Consider the following 12273-nt stretch of genomic DNA (forward strand, 5'->3'; position numbering starts at 1 on the left):
GGTGGCTTGTCTGGGAGCCACCAGTCCGGTGCTTGCCTGCTGGTCCAGTGGCTCCTGCCGCTCATCTGGGAGGGCGGGGGGTGTGTGACCCCATAACTGGGCAGGGCAGGGTGGGCCAGGAAGAGCCCTGAGCAGCACTGGACCCAGCCTGCCCCACCCTGCATTGATCCAGGGTCATCCCCTTACTCTCCTCCCCCCCCCCCATGAGTGGTGGGAACAGCAGTGGAAGCTACTGGATGAGTGGCTCCCAGATGAGCAGAGCACAGCAGTGGGAGCTGCCCCTCTTCGTGCCCCCAAGATGAGATGCGGCTCCGTCCCATGCCTGCCCCAGCCCCACTCCTCCCTCTCGCTACAGGGGCCTTGTTCTGCCCCTTCCCACCCCACTTCTTTTTCACCACACCACACTTACCAGCTGCAAGCAGCTCTCCAAGCTGCTGGGCTGGTATCAGAAATCAGATTGGTGTCAGCCGATATGCCTCCTTCAAAATCAGCTATCGGCATCAGCCCCAAAAATCTCTGTTGGTGCACCCCTAGTATTTATTAGAGTGAAAAACCAATGGTTACCACTGCCAATATGAAATGTTATTGTCTTACCTTGCTAAAGTGCTCTGCCTCTGAGAGTTAATTATGCACCTGTGTATAGGACCTGTACAAGGCATGTTTCACTAGATCTCATTAATTAACCCCTCAAATTACTGCTGAAGTGGGACTTGAGTTTACATCTGCCTGTGCAGAGGTAAATGTCACACTGCAAAGAAAAGGGAGTGAATTCATTATTTGCTTTAAAACTATATAATTTTTACCTAAAATAACAAGTACTACAGAAGACCAACTCTTCAACTCACACTGAATGTTGATACAAGTACCTGTTTTTTCCAAAATGCTAGTAAGTGATGTTTGTTGAGTTGTACAAAATGTACTCATGTAGGGTGCGCACAGATGTGCGTGGATGTTTGGTTCCCCAGGGACAACTAGCAGCGGCGCACCTTGCACTGCAGCTACTTGTCCCTGGGGAATGCCTGTGCCATGCACGCTTTGGCTGTGGCAAGTTCACCCAGGGGCTGTAGGTGAGGCTGGGGCCAGCACTGTGCTGGACCCAGCAGCCTTACCTGGGGTCCTGGGGGCTCTCTGGGCTGCAGCTGCAGTGATTGTGCCATGCAGAGCCTGGCTGGCAGCAGAGTGTGGCTCTGGGCAGTCTGGTTCTGCTTTTCAGCAGCGCTCACTGCCCAAGCATGTCATGCACCAGGGGTTTTTTGTGCAGGTTTTTCTGACCCTGGGGGGGAAAGAAATGGTGCAGCACATGCTCAGGTAGTGCGCCTTTGTAGTGCAGAGAACACCGAGCTGTGTGGTGTGTGACACTGCAAACATGTTTGCGGCGCCACATACCGCGCAACCATGCACGTCTGCACACGCCCATAGTGTCCTCTAAAAGAATGGTAAAAGTACAACGTTATCTCTTCCTACCGTAGTTTTCCAAGGAGTCTACAGCAATGACATCTAGGTCAGCAGAATTTTATGTTACTGCTTGTTGTTGAATATAGACTACTCTGAGTAAATTGTTTTCAAAAAGCTCATTCATGTAGTATCACAGTCTGTTGTTGGTCAGAACAGACTCGAGAGTTCCCAACAGGGATGTATTACTAATGTGCTTCATCACATGATGATACATGCATCCATAATTAGAAGAATGTTAACTGAAGCATCATCCAAGCTCTTGCTCAGTTTGCCTGTGTTTATCACTTCAAAATGCTGGGATTGCAGTCTCCCATAAAGCACTACTTGTCCTCATATTTTACAGGATCACACTTGTAATTCAGATTCCAGACAGCAGTATAAATACTATAAGTCTATGTAGTTAAGGATGTATGCTGTAGTTTGCAACCATGTGCCAGGTTCTCATAACATCTGCTTTTTCCATATTCAGACCAGCAACAGGCTAATTTTCATATAAAATGAACTTGTTCTTGTGTTTATTCTTTTTCCTAGTGATATTCAGCCTGGTGGAGAACCAGTAAATAAAGGCGGTCGCTCAAGGGTGACTACCCGCTTTCCAAAGCTATCACGGAGCCATCAGAGAGAGCCACGGAACCTGGAGCCTCAAAGTGGTGACCTCTGACTCCATGACTGTGAACACCAGCACCGTGTACTTTAAACAGTCCTGTGATTTCTTCCCATCCTGCACTGTTGATTATATAAGCTCCTTGGGAGAATACAGGTGCTTCAAGTTAATTCCTGAAAAGAGACGCTCAGTACCAAGGTTCATCATTCTGATCAAATAGGTCACTTCTCAAGGCAGCAGTCATTTCCCAAAGGAAATACAAGGGCTGCTCAGTAGAGCCTCAGCAAATTGATATACATTTCCTTTGTTTTGTAAAGCAGTACATATTTCCTTTGTTCTTATCTTCTCCTCTGCTACTATGAATCCTTTGTTTGTTTTGTAGAATCTCTCTCTTCTACCCTCATATCATCTTTTTACGTTCCTGAGATCTGTTGGCATAATGTCAGGAAAATGCTGAGGTTTTTTTCCTCCTTGCAAGCACAACTATGCTTATCACTATTCAGTCTGCACGAGACACTTCAAGCACAGTAGACTAATGCTACTGCCCATTAGTGTGACAGGCAAAATCCATGCTAATGCGCAGTAGAATTAATCTACTGCACATTAGCGTCACGAAAAAGTGCGCACTGGCACTAATGTGCAGTAGCGCCCATTATGGTGCATTAAATTAGTCCTTGTAATTACAGGGACAAAGCTTAATGTGCTGTAATTACGGTACACTAATGAATGTGTAGACATTCCCAGTATTTGCCAGAAAATTGTGCTTCAAAAGCCTCCCTAGCCCATTACTTTTTGGAAATAAAATGACTAAAATTCTTTGATGCACAGAAGAGGGTTTCAGAAACTTGAGAAAGTACATGGCAGCAGAAGAATATTGTAGAAGACAAAAAAAATCTTGTGTATATGTTTAATTAGATATTCCCAGGTGCTCTCACTTGTGAAGAGTAAGTCTGCCAAATCAGAGATTCTAATAACTTTCTAATGAAATGTTGTTTTTGTTGAAAGGTAAGAGGCAACATGAAACAACTTGAACAAGTCAGTTCCAGATCTTTAATGCAAAAGGAAACATGGCGTTAACACAGTACAAAGTAGAGCTTTCTAGCAACGGGCTTTGTTCTGTTATTGATTTGTTTTTGATGTATTATAGAACAATCTCTCTACATTAAAACAAGCGGATGTTCGGGCATTCTTACCACTGCTTTGTAAGACCTGAAATGATGCTTACAAAGAATTGCTTCATATGAAAGTGCCTGTCACCTGTTACCTCTAAGTGACCTGTAATGGTTCTGTGAGAGCAAGTAAGAAAACTGGGGGGTTAATTGTTACAAGTGATGGAAGTCCTGATATGGATTAACTGGAATCCAGTTCAGCATCCATTAGGTGCACTGCCGTAGGCAGTAAATTACACTTTAGTTATCTTCTTTTCTGTATAAAATCTTAACCAGTATACATTTAGATTTTCTAATGACTGTATTTTGGCATTTCTTTGGACCACAACAACTTTCATCTCATAAGTTGTTTGGATAATCTGTACTTACCGTAAATCAGTATATTTTGTTTTTGCACTGTCCACATCAGCAATTATAAAAAAAACATTTTTCCTTTCAGGAACATAAACCACTGATTATCAATGCACTTTTCCCAATATAAAGCTTTATTTAAAACCTAACCAACTGGGACCCCTATTCTGTAAGTGTTTGTTATGTAAGGAGTCTGCTGACTTCAATAGAACTACTCAGCTGAATAAAGACTAATGTAATGATTGCAGAACTGGAGATTAAGTGTAATCAATGAGTTCTATAACAGTAATATTGAAATGTACCATGTGTACATTGCACTGAATGATAGGAAATGGCAAAAAGTTGCAGAGAGATATTTCAGATCATGAGGCCAAAAGAAGAAGAATGTAAAAGAAATGAAATCTTGCTTCTCAATCACTAGCAATCTTGTCTGCTACTGCAATATCTTTTTCACATCAGTAAAAGTATTCCTTTATAAAAAAAAATCCCAGAGGACAGCTTATCAGAAGAACCAGTAGTCTTGTCTTGTATTAGGGGACAAGTTAATGTTGATGTCTGCACATGGTAGGGTACGTGTTTGTTTTAAAAAAAAATGTAAGGTGGCTACAGACTCAAGGTTCTCCAGACTCCTTAATTTGATGTGTTGCTGATATTTTAAAGAAGATTTTAGCAATGAATGAAAGTTCCCCTTTGAAAACATTTTAGAGTCCATTTCCTTCAAAGGTCATAGGAGCCCTACATAGTTATGGGAGTGTGAGCTGTAATTTATGCACCTAATTTTGTCTAGTGATATTGAATTACAGATTAAACTGAAAATCTGCATTGCGTAGATTCATTTGTGGAGCAGTTGGATTTGTATATTTGCCACATGAAGACTTATTAAACTTCAAAAAATAGCTCACAGTGTACAGCCTTCCCCCCCACCCCCCTTCTTTGGAAAGCTGCAAATGGTAAGGAAATTAATTTAGCAGAGGCACACATGCTAAACATAGAATAATATGTACAATCCATATTTTTAAAACTCTTTCTTTTTTTGTTATTTGCAGGAAATTTGCTCTCTCTATATATATTTGGCTCTTAAATTATCTCTCCTGCTTATTTTGCCTCTCATAATTTTAATATATGAATATAGATAATACAAAAAATAATGGACTCATTTACAGAATAGAAATTATTCCCTGTTAACTATATATGCTCAGATTACAATGTGCATAGAACTTTAATTTTGTGACTTGAGATATATTGTAATGTGCTGCAGTTATTAACCCACTTATTCTCATCTGATTTCTTAATAAAATTTGAGAAAATAGTTGGGTAGATTTATTTCACAAGTAACACAGTATAAAAGAATGGACGGTAACTGAACCTGTAGTCTTAACAAAAATGTTCAGAGACAGACTGCACATTACTCACACGGGTAGCACTGAGCTCAGTGAAAATACTCTGAGTAAAGTGAACCAGGTTAGATTTGTTAAGCATTCCAGCCAGGATTTTCTGATGTGTCTTGTACATTTGGATGCCTAAATATTTGTCATGTCGAAACACCTTAGATGTGGAAACAGACATCACCTTTGTGCCGTCATAAAAATGTTTAGGTTGGCATAAAGTGAAAGCAAGCACACTTCTATGCCTTCTAGTATACTAGAGATGCTCAAATTTGTGGCCATAACAAAAGGTGGTAATAAATTAGGACACTGTATTCTGGCCTATGCCTGTTTATGATGGAAGAACATGGACGGCATGAAGCTGCCCGTGGTCTCTGGTTGCCCTGAGGCAGGGGCTCCGCAGCCCTGCACACGCCAGGAATTCCTATGCAGGATTGGGCTCCTGAATCCTTGAGCGTACCTGCCTTGTTTTCCCTGCTTACCCAGATGTATCCCCTCCAGGGGTAAGCAGGGAAAGTCAGGGCTTCAAGGCCTCTGCCTACAAGTGGGGATTCCCTGCATGTAGACACAGTCCCTGTGCAGCAGCGATACCTGCAGGGGAGTCCCTGTACAAAGGATTTCCTTGCAGATGCAAAGAAAGGCTGAAGTTATTTAAAAGAAGGCTGAAACTTCCCCCTTCCCTCCCCCTCACCTTGCACTTGCAGCCCTAGCCCCACACTGCTCCCAGAAATGTGCACCAGTTAGACATCCCTGGAGTAGATATCCTGGAGTGTGATTAGTTGTGCCATAACATATTGTGGTAGAGCTGATCACACTCCATCTAGGGACCTCTGTTTTCTACCTAATAGGCCTAATTTTCAGTAACTGCTATAAATACTAATTCTCAATATTAATCCTTTTTAAATGTTTTGGAAAATCTTGCCCAACCACTTAAAAGTATTCAGTGCTGAGAAATACTGTAAAAATAAAAATGGTTTATTAAATACTTCTGCATTTTTCCATGTAACATTGCATCATGTGCAGTTCTGAATTTTAGGCGCTGCTTTTTCTGAAATATAACCCAGATTGTTTGTGGCTGATAGCAATAGTTTGTCAATGACCAGTGAAGAATGAGGTAGTAGAGTCAGTCCAACTCTTGGTGGAGAGCCATGCACAGCACTATTAACAAAAACCATCTACACAGTCATATGTGATGATCTGCCCAGTTCGTGTAAAACTCATGTGGCCTTGTCTTCTCCAGGGTTGTTCCATCAGGACTATGGTCTGCTTGTAGGACGGTGAAGAAGACTGGCTATGACACTGCCTGGCTGTAACATGTACCTGTTTTGCTCATAGGGAACGGAAGTCCCCAGTCTTCAATTTATCTGGGGACTTCAATCTGTAAGCTTTCCTGAATAAAGGGGTTTTGTATTTTTTTTTATTTAATAAATGCTGTTTTTCTATTAAATTAAAAATAAATAACTTCCTAAGAAGCAGCAAGTAGGTGACAATCTCACTTCTTTTGCAAATAGGATTGTTTATCGATTTAAATTTGATAAACATTGACTATAGTTTTAAAGAATCTCATTTTCTTAGAAACCCTGCCATTCATTATAGGGATTGTAATGCAATGGCTTTTTTAATGGGAAACCTGATTTGATACAGGATTTAAGTCAGTGCATTTATTTATTTATTTAGTGTATGTGGTTTCCGCTGAAACAATATGCCCAAACCACATATGCTAAATAAATAAATGCGCTGACTTAAATCCTGTATCAAATCAAGTTTCCCATTAAAAAAATCCCAAGGTTTATGTGCAGCGGCATAATGACACAGCAGCAAAGGCTTAACTTGACATGTCTATTAAATCACATATTGTTAGCAGGATTAATAATTTCTAAGCTGGTCCTGTTTACAAAACATATTGTTTGAAGGTTAGTTGTAAGCAAATTGTATCATTTTACAAAATGTACTGCAAGCCATAAACTACTGTGATTGGATTAGTATGTCAAATATTTGCAGATAAGGTCTAGTGGCAGTAAATTTTCTTATAGCTCAAGAATAAGATGCGTATAGTAAGGCAGAGTTTGTCATTTTGAAATAAACTTTTTCTTGTATCAAAATCTGATTCCTAACAGTCACAGTAATTAATAAAAATGTAAATGTTAATAGGATTGACTGGCTCAGGATAGCTCACTAGTAATAAATGTATTTAAGAGTGAGCGTTGAATAAAGTAATGTTAAAGTCTGTCAGATTTTATTAACAATCTAGAAAGATGATATTTTCTTACAAATACTTCCAGTCTGAAGATCTATATAGTGTTATTTTACATGCAGACATGGATCTAAAAAGCCCTAGTCCTTGCAGGTTGGTCCTGAAGTATCATTGACTCAATCCTATTTAGATAAAGAAAATATTAAACTCTTAATCTTTTGGGATTCCAGCTTTGTAATAGCTCATTTGCAAGGTTCCTCTGTTGCTACTGGGGGCACTGTGTAATATACTTCGCATAGGACGTGTCTGCACAAGACATATTAATGTGCAGTAGCCTAATTTAATGTGCATTACAGGTGCATGCCTACACGTACACACCCTTAATGCACATTAAAATGGTGAAATTAGGCTAATTGCACCTTCAAATGCAGGTATCAAATTTAGGCACAATTAGTTATAGCGCATTAACACACATGTAGATGTGACCCGGCACTAACTTTAGTGCCAGGTCTTCTCAGCCACTAAAGACACATGGGCTGCAGGGACTTGGTGCTAACTTTAGTGCCAGGGGGTACCTGTACACTGTGAGGGGTGTTTTAATCCTTAGAGTTACATTCTGTGTCCCCTAAATTGAAATGGCTAGTTTTTAACTGAAACCCACCATTTCAATTTAGGGGTTTTATTTTTCATCACTGTTACAGTAATGGGCTGATCCTTTTTTTTTTGGCGAGAAGCCCAATCCTTTTTTTTTTCCCCCCCCAGTGGAGTCTACGTGCAGCTGGAGGGCTAGCTCCTGAAAGGCTGAGTGGCTCCTGAGCTGCTGAGGGCCCCATTCCTTCCCTTGGTGGTGGCACCCTCTGGGGCTGCCTGGGTGGGCTGCTAATGGGCCAAGTGCTGCCCCAGCTTGGAGGCAGCACGTGGCCCAATCCAACTCTTCCCTGACCCTGAGCTGGGGCAGCACCCGGCCCACTAGCAGCCCACCTAGGTGGCCCTAGGGAGTGCTCCAACCACAGAGGCAAGGACCAGGAGCCCCTTCAGCTCAGTGGGCACCTGGTCCACAAGCAGCACACCCCCTGGCCATGGGAAAGGCAGGCAGTTTCCACCAAAAAAAAAAAAGGATCAAACCTGTTGCTACTTCTACCTTCAGGAGGCACTTGCTGAAGGCAGAAGTGGTGAGGGGCCCAATCCTTGCCTACCTGTCTCTCCTGTGGCCGGGGGGCAAGCTGACAGCTGCATCATTGCAGTTTGCAACATTGCGAGCTAAGCTACATCAGGATGTAATTTAGTTTGCAACAATACAAACTCATTTAAGAACCCACAAACTCCTGCACTTTGTACAGCATGACACCATTAAACCATACACACTGACATTTTTGTCATGTGTACATGGTAATGGCTTCACGTGTACAAGAGCCCAAGTGCACTAACTTTAGTGCCAAGTCCCTGCATGTGTAGACATCTGCCAAAAATTGCTTAATGTGCATTAAATTCAGCCGCACTTAAATGCACATGTAGACACACCCATACAGTCCCAGTTTTCTTCTGTCTTGGCTTGTTTTGCTAATGTGAAGGAAGGTGGTGTGTGAGGTCATGCAGGTCTGGAGAGGAACTAGCATGGGGTCTGGCAGCAGAGGGTACTGCCAAAGTTGTGACTGGTAGTAGTGCAACTTGGTTCCCATGTTGGGGTGGGGTGGGGCAGACATTATCTTGCGCTTGAGGAAAAGAAGTGACAACAACCAAGGAAGAAGCACAGAAGAATATTGAAGAAGCTGGAGACAAGTATATTCCAGTATACTCCGGTTGCTACAAGAGACAGGTTCTATTTTAAGCTATTGTCATACTTACAGGGGTATGTTTCTTGGTTGCCACATAGACTTCCTGTATACATGGCCTGCCAAGACTGCAGGAGCTTGGAACATGTCACCTTTTAGCCACTAGGTCACTATCTCTAGACCAATTAATATTTATTTGTCCAAAGAATCTTTAAATAAATTAATAAAATATAACACATTACTGAATGGAGCTTTTAAGAGATTACATTTTTGTAAACTGTAGACACATCAGCATTTGAAATAGATTGGAAGCTTTTAACACTTCTCTGATGGTAACATACATAAGCAGGCAGAATAAAATTGCAGTCAGATTACAAGAATTTCGTTTTAAATTGATATAGCAGATATCATTTTCTTATACTGTGTCAAATTTTTTCCCTTTTTTGTGCCATTTCAAACATTTCTGAAACAAATTCTTATGACTGCTACATCATGAAACTTCAAATTACCTGTGGATATACTTCCCAAACACCCTGGGAAACCTGTGGAACAGTTATTTAGACGAATGCTGAAACTTCTGCTCTCAGATTTTCACTTCAGTGTTCTGTTCTTCCAATGGGAGCTTCAAACACATGGGTAAACTGGATTATCAGAGTTCTGATGAGAACTGACCTTTTTCCTTGAGAGCTATATGAACAGTACTTTCCTTCTGGTGCTTGAATGAGCCTCTCATGGATGTGTGTTCAAGCTCCATCATCTCAGCTCGTGACAGAAATTAACTTGTCTCTTTCTCATTTCCTTATATCATTATTTTTGACCTACTAAAACATAATATTAATTTGCTGATATTTGGGCATTTAATTGGTTTTTGTAGTATTAAAGATGTGCAGTGTCATAAAAAGAGCATTTTATTACATGAAACAATATAAAGTAAAATGATTATAAAATAAAAATATCAATTGATCTGTTATTTCTTTACATTTTTAGTAAGAAATTAGATATGCTGTAACCCTTGTTCTTTTTTTGCTCTGGCACAATAGCATGATCCTTTAATTTTTTTTTTATTTTGATAATGTTCTAGGCTAAAAAAATCACTTTATGATCCTGTTGCACATAATTGATATTATTTATAAAACTTCATCTATAAAGCTGTCAATACAAATCTCTAATTAATAAGAACAATTTTGCTTTTTGTATCAGTATTAGCATGAATTTACATATAAGCACTTCACTGTAATGTTTAAGGAGGAATTGATCACCTATTGATATAGTGCTATTCCATCATGAACCTTAATCAGTCTTTGGTGTATAAAAACATATACCATATATTCACAAGTGAGAAATAAGTTGTTACTTATTGGTATTTTAATAGCAATGTCCATGTCAATGATAAATGTTTAACTATGGTGGTGAGTTTTTTCATGTGTATGTTGGATAACTTGAAATGGTAAAAAAAAAAATTAAAATACAATTACAATTAATCTAAAGGAAAAAAAAAAACCCTCTTTAAAAGAAATTCTCATTTTGAAAGCCTTTCTAAGAAACCCTAGTACTGGATAAAATTAACTACTCCATTGTCTGGGACCAACCTTTTGGCAGCTCAGGAAGCTGAATTTCCCTTCTGTGTTTGTTCAACAGCTATAGGCACAATGCTGTTAATTCTAAAGAGGTATATTTGTATATACCTTATTCAGATAATACGTTAACCTATAAACAGCTATAAGGTCTTTGTATTAATTTAACCCGTGTTAAGCAACAGTTTACATTACAGAATTTTTAAACTAATGTATATATAATTTTATAAAATACTTTCTTGTATTAAATATTTCTTTTGAAATATCTTGTGGTAATTTTGTTGTAATCTGGTTGAAATATCCTACTTTTCAACCAAGAAAATAAATAACATTTTGTATGCTTAAAAGACAGCATATCTATAGCCTGTTTTATAATTGTATTTTTGATTTATGTTAACTTTTTAATGTGCATTGTTCACAAATGCATGGTTTGGGCTGAATTTTCAAAACAATGTGCTTAGGTATTTGCTTTTAATTAATATTTTCTTCATTGTGTCTGATGAAAAGCAATATTTGAGTGATTTGAATTGATGTTTGGATTGTAACTGTAGATAGGGAAGGAAGTAAACAAACACCTTTCAATTACATTCTCTTGTCATGCCTGTTGCTGTTGGAAAACCCGTATCTAATGGCATCTAAAAGCTAATGGCCACCAGTTGCATTCTATTCTGAAATCATGGTTTCCATATAACTGTGTTGTTTGACTAGAATCAGTGCTAGATAATAGTTAGAGCTAGGGGTGCACTGATAGAGGTTTTTGAGGCCATTACTGATAGCAGATTTTTAAGGAGGCATCGGCTGATACTGATCCAATTTCCAATACAGCATGCAGCTGGTAAGTGTGTTGTGGTGGAAGGTGAGGGAAGGGGCATAGGGGGGAGATAAAAGCCTTTGCGGTGAGGGAGGGAGTGGAGCTGGGACAGGGGCTGGGGCAGGCACTGCTCAGCCAGGGTGGGGCGGGGCGGGGCAGGGGACAGAGCCTTGGCTTGTCTGGGGGGACGGGGAAGGTGGAGCAGCTCCCACTGCTGCACACACTCCAGGAGGGCAGTGAGGGGGAACATGTGCCCCCTGGATCTGCATGGGGCCGGACAGGCTGCTGCTGTGGGCTGGGGCTGGGGCTGGGGCCAGGACTGCACTGGGCTCTTCCTGGCGGGGGGTGGGACTGGGCTGGGCTGGGCTGTACTTGGGGCGGACAGTGGAGGCACTGGGAGGGGGCTATGGAGGGGGCTGCAGCCACCCCAAAGCTCACCATAGCCGCCCCAACCACCCCTCCCAGCACTGCTATCACTTGCCCTGAGCACAGCCTGGCTCAGCCCCCACCGGGACGAGCCCAGCACAGCTCTGATCCCAGCCCACAGCAGCAGCCCACCCTGCCCTGTGCAGATCTGGGGGGGAACATTCCCCTCCCCATGCCCTCCCGGGGTGCACATAGAGGTGGGAACCACCCCCACCATGCCTCCTGGGTGAGCCACATCTCTGTCCCACAACCTGCCCCAGCTGTGCAGTACCTGTACCAGCCCCATACCCTCCCTCACTGCGTGCGCCTTGATTTTCCCTAGCAGCTGATTGCCAAGCCCAGAAATGCCAGCAGTGAAACCAGAATTGCCACCAGGGGCCTGAGTACCCCCTGGAGGGCCCAGCCAGCAGTCCCCACCCCACAGGCTGGCACCTGTGGGCATGGCCCCCCCTTGCCCCCCCATTAAGAACGCTACTGTTATCAGCCACATCAGGCCGATTTCTGAGACAGCCAATTTTCTTTATAGTGGTGC

General features: G+C 41.5%; 1 protein-coding gene across 1 annotated transcript in view; it reads left to right on the forward strand.

The window, feature by feature from the left end:
* LOC109290674 (sorting nexin-29-like) overlaps positions 1 to 2672 on the forward strand; it is a 438962-nt gene extending 436290 nt beyond the window's left edge. Inside the window, exon 10 of the mRNA XM_019507381.1 lies at positions 1987 to 2672. Within this exon, the coding sequence (XP_019362926.1) occupies positions 1987 to 2116 (130 nt within the window). The 3' untranslated portion in view covers positions 2117 to 2672. The remainder of the gene's footprint in view (positions 1 to 1986) is intronic.
* The last annotated feature ends 9601 nt before the right edge of the window (positions 2673 to 12273 follow it).

Source organism: Gavialis gangeticus, unplaced genomic scaffold (assembly GCF_001723915.1).
Source record: "Gavialis gangeticus isolate Ggan-Ray unplaced genomic scaffold, GavGan_comp1, whole genome shotgun sequence".
Taxonomy (NCBI): Eukaryota; Metazoa; Chordata; order Crocodylia; family Gavialidae; genus Gavialis; species Gavialis gangeticus.